General features: G+C 39.2%; 1 protein-coding gene across 3 annotated transcripts in view; it reads right to left on the bottom strand.

The window, feature by feature from the left end:
* Window positions 1-746: 746 nt before the first annotated feature.
* cacna2d4a (calcium channel, voltage-dependent, alpha 2/delta subunit 4a) overlaps window positions 747-18050 on the bottom strand; it is an 89884-nt gene continuing 72580 nt past the window's right edge. For 2 of the 3 annotated variants that reach the window (XM_084345454.1, XM_084345455.1), the window contains 12 exons: window positions 16031-16092; window positions 11118-11132; window positions 10611-10655; window positions 10279-10341; window positions 8792-8862; window positions 7549-7624; window positions 7398-7450; window positions 6281-6336; window positions 4678-4798; window positions 3531-3646; window positions 2924-3006; window positions 747-2490 (listed from right to left, as the gene is read on the bottom strand). In XM_084345454.1, coding sequence (XP_084201580.1) covers window positions 2398-2490; window positions 2924-3006; window positions 3531-3646; window positions 4678-4798; window positions 6281-6336; window positions 7398-7450; window positions 7549-7624; window positions 8792-8862; window positions 10279-10341; window positions 10611-10655; window positions 11118-11132; window positions 16031-16092 — 854 coding nt within the window. In that variant the 3' untranslated portion in view covers window positions 747-2397. Of the gene's footprint in view, window positions 2491-2923; window positions 3007-3530; window positions 3647-4677; window positions 4799-5296; window positions 5318-6280; window positions 6337-7397; window positions 7451-7548; window positions 7625-8791; window positions 8863-10278; window positions 10342-10610; window positions 10656-11117; window positions 11133-16030; window positions 16093-18050 lie in introns of all 3 variants that reach the window. The other variant, XM_084345453.1, reaches the window with a different exon arrangement.

The following is an 18050-nucleotide window of genomic DNA, read 5'->3' as shown; positions in this document are numbered from 1 at the left end:
AGTTTGAGTATCATCATAGGATGTGTTGTATTGTTTTATAATCCCCCAGAAGAGAGGTGATGAGGATTTTCTGTTTTACTGGTGGGTTTTTCTTTTTTCTGTTGTGTTGTGTGATGTATTATGTTTTTTTAATTACGGTTGTGATTTTCTATTTGCAGTTGTGTTTTGTGATTTGATGTTGTGTTTTCCTGTTTGCTGTTGTGTTTTCTTATCTGCCGTTGTTATTTGCACTTCAGGGCCACCACAGGCTGAATACAGACAATAAAAAACTTTACTGGATAATGCTATATGTTTGATGAGTCATTTGTATATTATACTGCAGCATCTGAAAATCAAATAATCCTGATGCTGCATCATTGTTCATATTTTCAGTTGAAGGACATAAAAGCAATGCATTAATAATCAATCAAAATATTTCTAAATATTTTTTTAATGACTTTGTGGATGGCTGTGATGTTTCAGACAGTTACCAGAATTACATTTTCAAACAATATCAAATACTTCAAGTACTTTGTGAATGAAAGGTTTTTACTGAGAGCATAAAAGCTCCTGACTGATTGTTGAAATTCTAGTTAAATTAATTTATGAAAAATATAGGTTTGTTGTCAGAGGTTATTGGGATTTGTTCCATTTCTCTATAAAATAGATGCTATAGTCTCTTCAAATTCCCTTTTCTATTCTCTGTTTTAGCCTGGTATTACTGTTAGTGTCGTTATATTTACACTGACAATCACACAGACAACAAATACAGTACAAAAACCATATGGACAGTTTAATTGACTCGGTACAAATCATGGCGTCAGTCAACCAACATACAATGTGGACACATGTCAATCATACATTATACAGAATACTGTATACTGGGAATCACAAACAAAAATCAGACAGTTACATAAACAGGCAAATTCTCAGGCAATTTTGTCATCAGTCAGTAACTTAAAGACATGCTTTGTAAGGTGATTCAGAGATAAAATAGAAAAACGCTACGGGAACACTCACAGCCCAAAATACAATGAAATGATTTAGTTAAAAATATGAAACACAAGCAAATACAAAAATACCCTATATGCAATTTAATTTACACTGTTAATTTACATTGCAATTACATATATGACATTTCTAAATGAGATGAAATTACACTGAACATTTTTTTTTCATACGACATCTTGTTTTCCAGAGTGAGTGCTTCCATTATTGTTGTTTTAATCATGAATTTATAAAATGTAATTGTTATTTATGGCGAGTAATTAGAACAACTCACATGGCAATGGGACCTAAGTAAAGTAGAGGCAAACAGTCTCCAGCAAACGCATCGCTGTCATCTTAAAACATAATTTTTGTTTTAATTCCAGTAACATTTATGTTAAGGTACAACTGTATCTTTGTAGGGGAATACATTGCACCATGTAATTGCATTTTGTGATTGAAAAAATCTTAATCAAAAGACATTTTGAATTAATGATTGTAGATCTACTTCCTGTGAACGTTTCAGTTTCCAATCGTACGGACAAAAATAACTGAATACAGTATGCACAAACACACAGAAAGACACAGCTGATAAAGACAGAAAGGCAGACATTTTTTAAAAGATAATGTCACAGAAACAAACATTTTTGGGATGTAATCCATGTATAAACTCAAAAAATCTTCTTTATATTTATATTTATGTGAATTTTATATGTAATTCCATTACTTTCTTGGCACAGAGCCATCGCCCTTTCAGATTTGCAGAAGATTCACAGAAACTAATATTGCAAACGACCTTGTAAAACATTCTAGCAGCAACACTGATGTTACACAACAATGTTTACCATATATCGCTGTAGCCCTTCTCTCCCTTCTCTCATTCATTGCTTAAAAAAGCGTGTAGTCTGTAGATGAAGCGTTCAGCATGACAGAGGATTCAATGTGCATGCTTGCAGCTGCATATATAATATGCATGTGTGTCTGCAATATACAATTCAGTGGGATATGGGAAATGAGAGACATATTTTCCCCCCTGGACTTTTTTGTTGCGTCTTTTGACTCATAATCCCCCTTCATCAGTGCACGTCGGCTACCACCTGCATCTCTTTAGTCCCTTTTCATTTTGAGATTCAAAGTGGTGTGAGAAAGAAACTAATGGAAAAGTCTCCATGGCAACAACAGCCCATTAACTTGATTTCTTTGCCGTTTTCAGTTTGTGTAATATTTCCAGGAGTCGACCAATAAATGCTCGAAAACCACATCCAAGGTCAGTCGTGAGAGATTAGCTTTGTTGGTTATCGTGAGCAAAATGTGCAGTATTAGTTTAAAAAAGAAATCCACTTGAGGTGTCCAGTATCCAAACACATCTCTTGACTCATTCCAATCTCCTCTTTTAAATGAGAATGGGCGAAACAGCCAAGTCGTCCATCATCAGGAAGCAAGTGCAGAGAAGGAGAGACAGGTGAGGAAGAGGGAGGCCGAGAGAGATATAACAGACGCTCCTCCACAGTCATTGGCATTTTCCTACAGGGACAAAAGAGAAAGTGATTTCACATTGCGTTGAAGCATAAAGTTTATAAAAGTGTGTTTAGCCAAGCACGTTAAACACTTGGTGCTGGACAGACACAGAGGGGGAAAATACATAAACAGACTACGCACACTAGATAATGCTCCCATGAACATTTATTACCTACATGTGTGACGTTTTGGGTGCAAGCAAGCCTTTTTATATACATTTTATAAAATCAGGCAAAGTATGATAGCAGATATAGAAGCTATGACTGATAGCAACAGTACATCACCCAATTAGAAAATACTATTTGGGTCACAGTAGTGTAGTAAGACACTTAGTCAGTAAGAAAGGAGGTGTGTTTTATCAGAATTTAGACGCTTGATCAAAGCTGCTTTACACCATCTCCAGGGTGATTCATGGGTAAGCAACCAATGAGAGGCTAACCTGGGCGTGGTAGGCGTGGCAGGACTCGGGGCGTCTGCGAATCTTCTGTGACCTCATCCTGTCACACTTCACCGAGGCATTATGTGCTGCGCAGTCAAGGAGCGACAACTTGAGCAGGAGAAGTTTCTCTCAAATTCTCATTCAAATATTAATACAAGCATTTGGGGCAGAAAATTACACATTTCACAAACGCACCATAGCAGGCACAAGGAATATGAGTAAGAGGGGGCAGCTTGGTTCAAGGCGAGGAGCTTAATCAAAACAAAATTATAGTGTTCACGGTGGGAAGCTGGTCAGAGATTGTGTCCTTGTTGCTACATTACGGGATCCTGCTTGTTGGTCTGTCCGCACCCTCTGCAGAGAAAGAGAGGGAGTTTGCAGCAACAGCACTGCAGTACAAAGACAGGGCAGCAAACTGATCATGTTTATAGGTACATTTTGATCTTACTTATAGTATATTTTTAAGGTACAGATGTAGAGCACAGCTCTGGTCAACCTTTTCTTCTTCTACTAACATCGAGCAAATGTTAAGTCTAACTCTAACGATCATTAGATAAAGGATAGATAAACTAACATCCTCCATCAATTCCAGAATATCAAAGGATATATTTGACTTCCTTGGGCTCCATGTTGATGGGTGGGTACTGTCTGGAGCAGTCGCAGTCTGCCTGCACCACCAGCATCAACAGGTTGCTCTCTGGGATCTGTTGCACCACAAACATCCTGACACACACAAACACATGAATAGAAAAAGTGTGAAAATATGCACACAAACAAAAGCACAGAGAAAGAAAACCTCTCATGTAATGTATGATATTGATACTTTGTCCAGTAGGGGACGCCAAGCCAGGGCAGATTAAATGTCCATGATGACCTGTATGACTGATTTCTTTTTAAATAATCAGTATTTTATACAAATTTTATATTACATTTGTCACATTCAGGTCCAAAAATCAAATGACCACTATATACTGTAAATATAAAATGAGAGAAAAAAATAATAAACACACATCAGATGTATAATCCTACACTGATACGGATCACAATCTAATCTAATTCACAGACTGTTACATTGATAAAAAATCCTCAAAACCCAAATAATGTTTCACATCATCATTAATAAGATTGTTTCTATAAAAATAATAAAATAAATGAAAATAATTCCCAAGATTTATTTGAGTTGGGCTTACTGGATAATAAAGTGGACCTAACATTTGGAAATCTAAGAATCTTGCGGTTCTGTAAGCTTTTTGTGAGGCGTTATACCTCTCTTAGCCTCATGAGGGCGTTCACACTCAACCAATGATCACAAACCTGCTGAAATAATATAGTATCCACAGGACCACAGCTTCTTCTCTCTCTGTCAAACACACACACCTATCCTCTCCCCCCTCCTTTTACCTCCCCCTGTTTTTTCCATCTCTGTTTCTGTCACCTTCTCTCCCCCATCTCTCTTGCTTTTTCATTTTACCTCTCTTAATACTTCCTCTCAGCTTTCCAGCCTCTCTCTCACTCTCCACACGCTTCTCGGTCTTTCTCTAACCTCGCGCACCCTGATCCAATTCCGTTCCTTTCTACTTATTTCCCTCTTCCTGACACTCTTGTATAAACACACGCAGCTCTCAGTATGCAGAGCAGAGCAAAGCCGTAGAAAATGGATTTTGGAAGGACAATTTAATATGACTGGTCTGGGGCTTAGAGAGGACTGCAGTGCAGATTCGTGTGTGCATAAGTGTGCATGAGTGTGCGCTTACTTTTGGCAGCGTCCGCACTTGATAATGCTGTTGGTCTCTTTGACTGACGGCTCGTAGACGAAGCTGGGGTACTCGGTGTCACACGGCTGCAGGATGTCCCCTTTTTTCTTATGAGCTGAGGCTAACAGAGGAATAGACGGGGTCATGTCTTGAGGTTAGGAATTAGATTAAGTGTGTGACGTTTTGTTGGTGAGTGACAGGCTGAGAGAGTGTAATAGGAGAACTCTGGGTGCTATTTAAATGCTTCACACTTGGGCCATTTATTGCTCTTTCTACCATGACCAGAGGTGCTCTAGCTTTTTGTCAACTCCAAGCAAAAGGGAATTTGGTGTGTGTGTGCAGGTAATAATGGCTTTGACATCTGGATGTGAGCTATGCTTCCTGTCTGACTTCCCCTGCATTACATTCGTTTCAGTGTAAGACTTTGCTTAGTTCTTGTTTTGAAGAACGTGCCAGTTGCCCCTTTGCCCACTGAGAGCTTCTTACATAATCAGACACACCGAAATTCATTTTGTTTGAAGTACCCTACAAACACTACATCACACGCAAAAAGCAATTAAAAGGCAGCTTTTCAGAACACCGATCTTCCCTACAAAAACACTAAAAGACAGATACTCACACACGCTGAAAGATGGCTTGGCTGAATGGGGGGATGGTGATGATGATGATGTGGAGTAGGAGGAAGAGTAGATTGACAGGTGGAGTAATGAGGAGGGCGAGTGTGTGATCGATGGAGAGACAGAGGCAGATGAGAGGTGAGAGGATGAGACAGGATGTTGTTATTCCATAATGACCTCCAGACCGGTGACCAATGACACACACAACTCATGGTATAAGCTGGTATTGAACTACGGTAACATGTTTTGCACAGAATGACATGATGAAAGCGTAATGGGTTTTAAATGAGTATGAGTGAGTGAAGGGTTGATGGTGAGTAGTATTGGCCCAGACTCCAGGAGTAAAAAGTACAATATTTGCCTCCAAAATGTTGTGAAGTAGTACCTTAGAGATGTACTAAATGTACAGTACTTGAGTAAACATAAAATTTAGGGTCTGTTTTAGTACAAGGCTACACACCATGTTTGTAGAGTGCTACTATCCATCATGGTCTTATCTGTATAAGTCAAAGCTGCATAGTGTTTATAGCTTTATTTTTAGATCTTATTTTTCTCCTGTCTTGTTTTTATTCATCACTAAATCAGTTTTTTCCTCTGTGGCTCAGGAGGTAGAGTGGTCATCCACTAATCGAAAGGTTTGTCGTTTGAGTGGAGAAGTGTCCTTGGGCAAGATACCAAATTCCTCCCAGTGTCTCTCTATCAGTGTTTGAGTGTGCATATGAATGGTAAGTGCTCCTGATGAGCAGGTGGCACCGTGCAGGCAGCTTGTGCCACCAGTGTGTGTAAGTGAGTGTAAATGGGTCAGTGATGACTTGTGTTGTAGAGCACCGTGAGTGGTCAGCTGTAACAGGTGAATTTCCATGGTGTGGGATCAAAAAAGCTCATCTTATCGTTTAAACATGTCATAGCACGTATTGAAAGACTTTTGTCATAAAGAAGAATAGAGTTTGATCTTCACTGGCCAAACTTTGTCTTCAAGAGCTCACCGTCAGCGAAGTGGTCCGAGTGCCAGAAGCCACAAATATTAAACTCCAGGAGAAACCTTGAGAAGAAGAGAGGAGAGGAGAGTGGACAGAGATAGGGAGTCAAATTTAGGCGGCTAAACCAAAGCAGATTGCAAGCAGATTGCACGCAGCTTCCAAAAACTGGGCCAGGACCCAAAGTTGTGTCAAGGGAATATTAAAATGGGTCCCCAAGTTATTCAGCAGTAATTGGTGTTTTGGATTTTTTCCTTAACTGGATGACCAGCCTGTTCTTTTTAATGAAGCTGCTTGATGGAACGTGTGACTTTTTAAATTCAATTTGTTAATAAAAAGACGTCCCTTTCAAAACTTCTAATTTTCTTGACATTTATAAGACGTAATTTAAGTCTATATTTTGTTGTTGCTCATCCTGAGGCTACATATTTATGCTTCATTAAGCTTTATTGCTCAGTTTAAAACACTTCAGAAACGTTAGGAAATTTATCAGAACATAATCAAATGTAATAATTTACATAACTCTGAGGAAGTAATTAAAATAGTTACATTACTTATAGCATTTTTAGCATGGTAACTAAAAATCGGTAACCTATTACATTTCAAAAATAACATTCCCATCACTGCTTATGGATATGAAGGTGTCGTCATAAGCCAGTTAGCTTAGTTTAACATGAAGACTGGCAACTGAGGGAAACAGCTCTATTCAGCCAGGCTCCGTTCTACAGGAAGAAAATCCACCTACTGGCATCTTCAAAGCAAATTTACATGATATGCCTTGTTTGTATAATCCATAAAAAATCATGTAAACACTGTAGAACGAAATTTTGCAGTTTCACGAGGGGTTTCTATTTCTTTAAAAGATTTTGTTCCCCTTTCATGTGGTCATTTTGCTAAGCTAACTGACTGTTGGCAGTAGCTTCATATTTACCATACAGACAAGAGAATTTGTCCTCCTATCTAACTCTTGTTAAGAAAGCAAATGAACACGCTGATGTTAAAATATAACTTTCCACTGCTTTTACACATAAACAGAGTGTACTGTACGTGATACAATAAAAATGAACAAAAATCTCCATTATTTTCAACATTTTGACATGCTGTTTGCCCCAACAGCAACACTTACAGCAGAAAGTTGGAGAGAAACCACTTGAGGGCTGCAGCCAATCCATAGAACGGCTGAAAACATAGACGGACAGATCAATTACAGTTACTGCAAAATTGATTGGACCATCATGTTTATAATATTGAATACAGAGTGAGCAGACTGTACATACACTGAGGAGTGGACGGGCGCTGCTGACAGAGTGCGAGTTCATCTTACACATGGCCTGGTAGTCGAACAAGGACACCCTGAGGAGACACACACACACACAAAAGCACATGGTGCTGCTCTTCAGGCAGTATTCACTGGCTTACATCGATTCCTTGACCTCCTAGAGACTATTACACACAGTGTCGCACAGCTGAGTTTAACCTTTGTAGAAACTCTGATCCCTAACTTAATTTAGAAAGAAAGAAACCTGAGTGGAAATGATCTCCCTAGGATTATTTCCCTTTCTAAACAGGTGATTAAGCTAATGTTTTGACTCTGCTACACTGTGTGGTCCTTTAGCAGGTAGAAGCACAAGAACACACAAATACACACACAAATCTGCAGATGCGTGCATATACAGAGCACAAACATACACACACACACACCGTCAGTGAAGTTCATGCATGCTCCGAACCGGTTATGTAATATCTTGTGTCAAATGAAGCATGACGAAATCTTTTAGCCGTTTAAAAATAGCACATCACTCATGAGATTTCAAACATAAAAGACGGGCAAAAAGTAAGAGGGAGAAAAATCCGGAGCAGTCAAAGAAGCTCAAAGGGAAAAGCAGGGATATCTACACCACAAATACAAACATGGGGCGAATTAGTAACCTTCTGCACGTTGAAAATAAAGCACAGGGCTGAAGCTCTAACATTACATATCAACAAAAACAAAGCTTTTAAGTCTCTATAATGGCGGCAAAGCTTGCCCTTCAGGCTGTGGGTTTCATGCATTCTAATGCACGGCTTAGGTGTATGAGAACCAAAGGAAAACACGTGCAAGGCAACATCTTGGTTAAGACGAGACTCAACAGCAACAACTTCTGTTTCTAATACGGCATGCAATCGAATTCAAGAGACAAATTCAAATGCATGGTGCTGTGAGCATGAGACACTGAGATGCAAATTGGGGCAAGTTTTTCCTCACTCGAATCGAGGGTCGAAGGACAGAGGGTGTCGTCTCTGTACAGATTGTAAAGCCCTCTGAGGCAAACTGTGATTTGTGAATTTGGGCTATACAAATAAAATTTGATTTGATTTGATTTGACTTAACACTGCAATGTGGGGGCGGCTTCATGCCTTAGAGATTTAGAGAAGTTTAAATGAAGTCTAACATGAAGGAGCTCTTCCAGGCCCTGTCAAGACTCAGTAGGACACACAACTATCCTGTCGACCAGCCTGGAAATGACAGAAAGACGTTACCTTTTGAACATGCCCATTCTGATTAGTGTGGTCATCACCGATCCGTCAACCTCGCCAAAGAATCGTCCCGCCTATCAGAAAAGACAAAGACACTTTCACCTAAATTGGAAATGTACTATCAATTATTCCTCTATGTTTTATTGTGTGTTGGTTTAAAAGCAATGTGGCTCACCACACATGACTTTGTTAGAGTGTCTTTTTAAAGGAACAGTTTGTCATTTTGGGAAATATCCCATTTGCAGAGAGTTAAATGAGAAGATCGACAACACTTTCGTGTTTGTAGGGTAAATACAGACACAAAACTGACATTGAAGAATTAGCTGCATTGAAAGCCTACTGTCTCCTCATGTCTCCTGTGTCTCGGCCAAAAAGTCGCACTTGAACACACCGCAAAGTCTATAGTCGGCGGCCAAAAAGCTTGTACATTGTGCACCTGCATGAAAGAAAATACCTCTTTGCCGATAAACAAACCGTTGTTATGATTAAGCAGCATTTTTGAACACCAACGCTCTTGCTAAGACGGGTGCTTTTAATCAAGAATATGTCTGATAAAGAGGCTGACCGTCGGTGTGATGCGTCAGGGCCTTCAGCTTAGCATAAAGATAGAGGGGGAAACAGCTACGTAGTGTGGTTAAAGGTATCAAATCCGCTTAGTAACACCTCTAGATCTCATTTTTTAACATGTTATATCTCGTTTCTTTAATCCTTTTCTTATCAGATTGGATTAGCGCTCCTTCCTGATCCAGACCTTTACGTGAATGTATAAAAAAACTGAAAAAGAGCACAAAAACTCTCACTGCAACAGTTAAATTTCAGTGCACTTTGCTGCTTTACATATATTTTGTTGTGCTGCATAATTCTATGCTGGGAATTGTTGTCCCTGCTGCCTCTGTAGTGCTGTGCTACTTATACAGTTGTTGTGATTCATAAGCACTGACTCATTTTATTGTGTACGCTTATCATTGATAGTTGCTGTGGGAAAAGGCTGAGAATTGAAAATCTGAATATGTAAAAATATTATGACTCCCTCTTATCACTGCTTCTGGGTAAAAGACATGCATCTTAAAATATTTTTAAGTTTCATATTGGCACAAAGGTCATGAAAGTCATTTAAAGCTTTAACAACAAAATCAACTTATGTAAGGAGATGGAAAATGCAACAATATTAGCTAGTTGGACCTCACTCAGTTGGACACAGTGTCCAGGCCACAGACAGGATGTCAGCACTGCTGGTTATCAGTGATTCATAGACTGAGAGGACAGACTTCTCACTGAGTCACCAGGGAAATGTAAGAGATTTTGAGATCTATAAATGTATTTCTGAATTATACAAAATAATTTTTTCAGACTCCAGGTGTGCTTCTTTTCTTGTTCGGTAATGGATGAATTAACAGGAGTGAGAGCTCTGAAATAATCAAGTCAAAGACTAGAAAGTCTAGAAAGCACATCTTCTCTGTGTCTGTACGTGTGAGTGTGTGTGAACTTACGTCATTGCGCTGTTTAGAAATTAGGACAAAGCCATTATTGTCAATCACGTAGCAGGCGATATCCTGAGATGAGAGACAGAGGCAGAGAGAGTGATTACTTATGCAAGGAAAGATCTGTGTCAGATACCACTGACTAAGATAATAATGAGCACAGTAATTCATATAAATCAAACCATGAGTTATGAAATGACTCAAGATTAAAGCTATGAGTCTGTTTTTTTACTTTTGTGGCAACATATAGTAGCAAAATATGATCATTTTTTAAACTTTTTTCAGGCTAGCTTGGGAATTTAGATTCACTACATATCAGATAAACAACAAGATATACTCACAAAGCTGTCACACCGAAGAGGACAAGTCCCCTCTACATTCGAGCACTGGAGGACAGAGGAAAGCAAACGTCTGTAATGAGTTTCTTTAACAAGCAGAGAAAACACAGGTGATTGGAGCTGTGATGCTCATGTTAACATATGAGTTTAGAAGGGCATGTTTGTGTATGTGGGGAAATGACTGGCACACATGCACTGCTGGTGTTTGTCTGCTGAGGTGTCATGCTTTAATATGCGCCAGTGTAGACAAGTCCACGTGTACGTGTGAGTGTGAAAAAAAAAGCTGTCTGTGTTGGTGAGAAGGTGTTAATTTCGTGTCTACCTGTGATGAGCTCCTGCAAGTGTGTGCATGTCTCACGTCTTTAAAGTCTGTGACTGTGCGTGCATGTGTGTGTAATCTGCTTAAACTGGAGTGTGAAGATGACTTCACAGAGCTCAGCAGGTGCTGAAGATGTTAAATTTGGGTCTGTAGAAAAAGGAGAGTGAGGAGGGGAGACTGTGCATACTCACATCTGTGTCATTCGGCTGAGAGGACATGAAAAGAGGAACATAGAGATAAAAAGAGAGAATGAAGAAGAGAGAGACACATTACTTCAGTTAATGATGTGTAAGTCAATGTACTGACTATACGCCTTTTCAGAGCACATTTTTCAGGAAAGGGCAAAAGACTGCCGATGTTTCTCTTTATTATTTTTTTGGTAAATTTCTCTAACAGGTTTTCAAGTAGGCCTGAAGAAATGCAGCAAATCGATGGAATGAAAAATGCAAAACCTGCATTTTAATAACAGGATTTATTTACTTTATACGAGCCAGTCTGTAAATCTAACCTCCTAACATTTTCCTTCATCAGTGGAAGGGCCATGAGTCAAAATGTCAATAGCTCTCCTTATGACTTTATGGTCCCATCTTATGTCCAGAGTATGTGTGGATTGATGTCTATGGACAATATGTCTTTGGTGTCATGGTCAGGCTATACAGAGCGTGTCGAAGTGTGAATGAGACAATCTATCATCCTTTTCAATCCCATTAGAGCAAAGTGTCAGTCTTTCTCTCTGCTTCCCATCGCTGCCTCCTGAAATAAACTACAATTCTTTGAGTGCACTGACAGAAAGGATGATCCTTCCCCACATGCTGGTGGCTTGAGGAATACAATTTGTAGGAAAATATATCATCTGTTTCTGCTTATAACGCTAATATAAGTCAAACAAATCGATCTTAAGACCTGCTAGTGAAACCAGTTGGTAAAATTGACATTTTTTTCCCTGTAACTTTGGGCAGGAATTGGGCAAAAACAAGTCAATTTTGTCGTGATTGGTGGCACTATGGACTTCTTGAAATACAAAATGTTTTATTTTACCGGGTGTATTCATTTGCTCACCAAATTTGCTCATTAGATAATTTTTATTTGTGTGCACAATTGCTACTTTGGTCTAAAGAAGTGTAGAAAAGGTTCATCCTCAGGGGAGCATGGATATGCACAGTGAATTGCAGGGGACAAATCCTTCTTATATTGTGATGTTTCCTGTGTATAAACTGGATTTTACTCTGAGCTCTTTCCCTCTGAGGGCCAAAACTAACACTTAAAGGTGCGCCATGGGTCAAAAGCAAACTCGTGTTGTATTGCATTGTATTGTTAAGATGCTAAATAGTATTAGGATCCCAAGCTGACTGGCTTCCTGCGTAAAGTAACTCTGCAGCCCCATGCTCATATTATAATAAATGATTAAGAATCAAGGATCCTACATTTATAGGGCATTTTAATTGCAAAATAAAAAATAAAACGGCATAAATATAATTATGTACTTTTTCATTGATTGACTGTCTTTACCTTCCGCAATCTCGCTGCTGATGAATCAAAATCATAACTGCCAATTTGCTCATCTCATCTAACAGCTTTAATGTGTGTTTATCTCCTCCATAAACAAGTATTCTCTGACTAATCCAGCCTCTCTACCTCTAACATCACAGCCAGCATTCTAAATGTGGGCAGCATGTAAGAGGCTGCTCCCACAGATCCTGTGATGGTAAATGTGTCTCGTCTGGGAGCTCCAGGAGGAAGCAAGGTGACGGTGAGAGCATCAATTATCACTCTCGCTCCCTGAATCGAACGTTTTTTTCACCCTGACTGCACGCATAAACACTTGAACTGAGAGTAAGTAACACTCCACAGCAATAAATCTATTCAATATTGTGCTATGCTTTGCTTTAACACATATACTGTATTTCAAATAAAGTGTTCTGTCTGACGATAGAACATTTTTATACATCCATAAAATCGGTCTACGCACAAAGATCAATGTAAAATTGAAAATGTTGCAGTGCCGAGAGGTCACAAACAGTATGCAAGTAACAAAAACGGCATTACAGAGAGAGGAAAAATCTTCTGATTTATTTCTCATTACTTTTCACCTCACAGCCACTCACTGTCAGACAAAATATAGCAGCAGCAGACTGTGAGAGATGTACGGGTACTTACACTGTTGGATTCGCGCTGTATATTTTAATGTTAATGTGTCTTTTACAATTTTAACTAGGGTGGAAACATAATGTGTCAGTAGAGCAGGGCGGTGAGGTACAAATATGCAGTCTTTCTTTTTTAAAATTCCTTTGTAAAGCATTTATAATTGTTTCTTTCTCTTTCACTCGCTCTCTCTAGCACACACACACACATGCTGAGATAGTCGACAAAGCACAGTGTGCTGTACAGTGATGTCAGAACATTTTCCCATTAACATTCTGACTGTTTCCTATTAGATGGCAGCTCATGCTTTATTCCTCACTGATTCATAATTCATCAACTAATAACATCTTTCTCTTAAGGTCAACCTTATACTGTAGCTCTCAGGTCAGACAGGGTTTCCCTCACTTATGCTTCTTAATGCATGAATGCATCATTGCCACTGCATAAACACAACAAATTAAATAAAATATAAGGCCACATAGATGAAGATCCAAAGATTTATAGATATTTCCTTTCTCGTACAAGTACAGCATTTTGGCAGAAGTCTTTTGAGGTAGATGGTGTAGCTGCCACGTGACTGTTTTTTTCACTTCCTCCTGAATATAGGTACGTCATTTAGGATTTACAGTAGGTACAGTATCCTCACCCTCACCGGAGCTTAACACTTTAAATAGACCACAGAGAAGATTTCACACACAAACATACATGGATGGACACACAGTCAAGACAAGCACACACTGTGAGTGCGCATGCACACATCCCTATGAAATAAAGATGCCTGACAGTGAGTCCATGACAGGGAGATAAGATGATTATGTAAGCAATCTGAGGAGGAGAGGGAGGGCTGAGGTGAGGAGATGAGGGAAGGAGGAGGGGGTAAAGGAGATGAGAAAGGAGGGGAAGACAGAAAGTGTCGAGGGGAAGAAAATGGAAAGGGGGGAAGTGTAAGGGAGAGGACAGAAAATTGAGAATTAAGTCAGTAGAAGAGAGAGTGGAGAGTGGAAAGGACTTTCAATACAGCATAAATCTAGTGGGTAACAAGGCTGCTGCAAATGATACTAATGAGTTCTTCGGTGATGAATATGGACATAACAACACACTCATGCGCAGATGGTCATGCATATGGTCCTTGTCAACGTGACATTAACAGACACATACACATATACAGTAGCCTTGTCTTCACACCTCCACAAACACACACACAGAAACACACTCGGGGGCTGCTGAGCCTTGCTGTGGTAGCTATCCATCATTAAATGGCCAGCCAGCAGCCCTAATGCTCTTTTAACTACTGTCATTTACAGCCATGGGAGCAGAAGAGGAGAGCAGTCATCAAACACCTGCTACAGCAAAGGTGTTACGCCAAATTAGGCAAGGTTCTCCCGAGCAAAATGTTTTCTTGAAGGTGTGGAAGAACTCAAAGGATAACATAAGACTAGGGCTGCAACTAACTCTTGTTTTTTTATATTCTCGATAAATCTGTTGATCATTTTCTCGATTAATTGAAGTTTAGTTATTTTGTCTATAAAATGTCGTAAATTATATCATCCTAAACACAGAGGATGATAGATCCACTATCCTCCACTCTGCCTTCACGCACCTTGAAAATGAGAACACCTACTTCAGAATGCTGTTTGTTGATTTCAGCTCAGAATTTAAAACAATCTCACCCATGAAACTCATTGGAAAACATAACACTCTGGGCTTGAGTACCGCACTCTGCAATAAGGATATTGGACTTCACAGATGGTGAGATTTTGGACATTTTTTCTTTAAAAAAATGACTCGAACCAAAACAATGAATCGATAATGACAATAGTCGGGTATTCATTTAATAGCTGACAACTAATCGATTAATCTGAGACCCTCCACCGAAACAAGTACTAATGAAATCTGAGCAGCACAAAAGTATCCACTAAAAACAATTCTAATGATGACATTTAATCTTTAAAAATAATACATTAGGCAGGGTAAGCACTCCTTTAGCGGTGGGTGCAGTGATATGGAAAACACTGCATTACGCTTTGAATTAAACAAAGTTTAAATACTGTAATTACCAACTAATGGAGCAGAAAAAGAGCCTATAATAATCCCTGACTCCTTGTCGTATGGTAATAAATGGTGTCGGCACGGCCTGGTGGTTTAAAGGGATATTCATGAATACAGGACAACGGCCTCGGGCTAAAACCCTGAAGCAGTGTATCATCAATGGCCATGTCTACTATAGAACAAGATACAGAGCCGTATTCGAGTTGCACTTTAATGTAATCCTCTCCTCCAACATGAAAAATAAACTATTAAAAGTTGATGTGAGAGCAGTTTAGTAAGAATTAAATGTTTGAAAGGAGGTGTTTGCACAGATGTTAGCATTTTTTGCGACTGATCACTTCAGGAGATACAGCAGGAGTCATTATTTCAGGGTGTGGAGGAGGTAGTTGATAGTACCATTAGTCAGTAACTGAAGTAAAAGCACGATTGTGTTTGTTTGTATTCCACAAGCATTCCTAAATATAACTGCTGTAACCATAAATGCATCAAACTTTCTCATTAGTGCCGGCATAGTTCGGCAATCAACTTGTTTTATAGTGGACATTAAAATGTACAAAGAAAATAATATAAATCTGAAATGGAAAAAACTGAAGCAGTAATGCAATAATCACAGGGTTTAATTAGCAGGGACACCTGACATTCATCATTCTTTTCTTTTTTTGTTTTTCTACAACATTCACAAGACTTTTGTAAGACAAAAGTTGTAAATAGCTGACAACTTAGCAAGAAGTCAACGAGAAGTTATATCAATTATCCGTTTGTCAGTGTCACAATTCTTTATTTTAAAAATATGAGGGATTCATTCAGTCAAAGGTCTTTCTTTGTACTTTGTTCTTTGTTATTAATTATTGGAGAGATTCACAAAAATCTGCAAGAACTGTTATGGTGGAGAACTCTTAAATTGAGTGTGTACCTGTGCAGCGATGGCCAGGAATCTGGACTCAATCAGCTCCAGAGTCATCTGGACACCGATGGCTGCAGAGACAGACAAAGAAAGACAGAGAGAAGTGAATTAAGCACTGTCAAATTGGTATTGGTTAAAACGGGTATAGAAACATACAGATAGTGGAAGGGAAACACCTCTGCGAGACCAATGCTTGGGCTCTGAACCCCAAAGTGCCTCTCTATCCATTGCAAACATTATTAGCACATGTCAAAAGTGTCATGGCAACAACATGGAAGCAGGAGGAAAACAATGTACACCACCTGTGGTCACACAGCTGGATCTCTCCAGTATTATTATCGTTTTGCTACTCTTTGTATGGCTTCTCAGTTCTGGGAACTGCAAGGTTTGTATGTTTTCAAGATACATAGTCGACTGATTTCTTTTTATACACATTAGATTTAAATAAAAATTATCTCAAGCTACAGAAAGGCTGAACGATAATTTATTGCAAGAAAACAACCTCATTACATCCATAAAAGTGGTCCTAGACATGGCTGCACACTCTGTAGTGTGGGTTTGGGAGTTTAAAAGCAAACCATAAGAACTTTTTTTGAACTTTTGCTTGAATGTTTTCCCTCATGATCTTACATGAATATTTATAATCTGGCTAATTGCAAACAGTAGTCAACTTGAAGCAGATGTGTTACTCTCCACGAGCCAACCAAAAATAATTCTTGTTGGCATAAGAAACTATCCACAATGGTAGTTGTTTCAATTGTATAATCAAGTATACAGTCTGATGCATGATCAATAATGGATAATGAAAGAATTAATTGTGATCTTGAGATAACAGCGTTAAATATAGTATTTGCAAGCAAGGCTGTTCTCGACTTCCATATCTTACTATGACACGTTAGGAGCTCCAACTTTTTTATATATGTACTTTTTCAAAATTCCAATTACTAGCTTTTTACAGAGCTTTCACCCAAATCACACCGACTTCATCAGAAAATGGTCATGGAAATGGATCTTTTTCCAGCTCAGCGGCTGTTCATGTACAAATAAATAGAGCTTTTGTTTTTCATGCAGTTTTTGGTAAAACTGTCCAAATTCCAAGGTCAAGGATGACCTTAAATGGTCAAAAAAATACATGGGATACAGTTGAAAACTCTGGAAAAATAACATTCCTAATGCTACAATCACTTCTGTCTGATATGAAGACTGTGCAGCTGCACTGTGTGTATGTAGTGTGAAACTAGTAGAACTAGTAGAAATATATACATAGTATTAGTTACAGCACTGCTGTGATAATATGTGCAGTAATGGTTGTAACAGCCATAGTAGGCTGTAAATGGAGAGGGAAAGTTTAATTCCAGCAGTTTAGAAGAAAGAACATTAATGAGCCGATTAACGTCCCAGGGTGAGAGACTATCTCTCTCTCTCGGCTCTCAGGCTGGAGGAGTAGAAGAGGACCTGCTGTACAGATCAGCTCTGCCTTCAGAACTCAACTTATGAAAATCCTTTTACAGTAACTGGCCTTCTGAGCCTCAGCACCGCTGTGTGAACCGACTATTCTTAGACAGTGTGTGTCTGTGCACGCGTATGTGTGCGTCCGACCTCTGCCTTCAACATAGCACTCCCAGTCACAAAACATTAAGCCAAGAATTAGTGCGCGTTTGTACATGTGTCATGCGCACGCACACACGCGCACAGCGGCAAAGTGATTGCTTGTGTCAGCTTAGGGCCGTACGTCCATCAGCATTTTAGTCAGCGTGGTAATGCAAAAAGGAACTGTAATTGCATAAGTTCTCAGCGCACACATACTGTATACACCCACAAACACACACAACAAATACACACACACTGCGAGGGAAGATATGACACTTCATATTAGCATCAAAGACTCAGCGTTTTCCTCCCAGCGTGCTTTGTGTACTGCCACACAGGGAAAGCCTCCGCGGTGCTCACAGTACACAAAACACATATAAACACACATGCCTGCACACGCACCCACCTCCCCTCACACATCCTCGCACATATAGACACA

Source organism: Pagrus pagrus (assembly GCF_965226575.1).
Source record: "Pagrus pagrus genome assembly, chromosome: 23".
Lineage (NCBI taxonomy): Eukaryota > Metazoa > Chordata > Actinopteri > Spariformes > Sparidae > Pagrus > Pagrus pagrus.
This window is presented reverse-complemented; position numbering and strand designations above follow the sequence as displayed.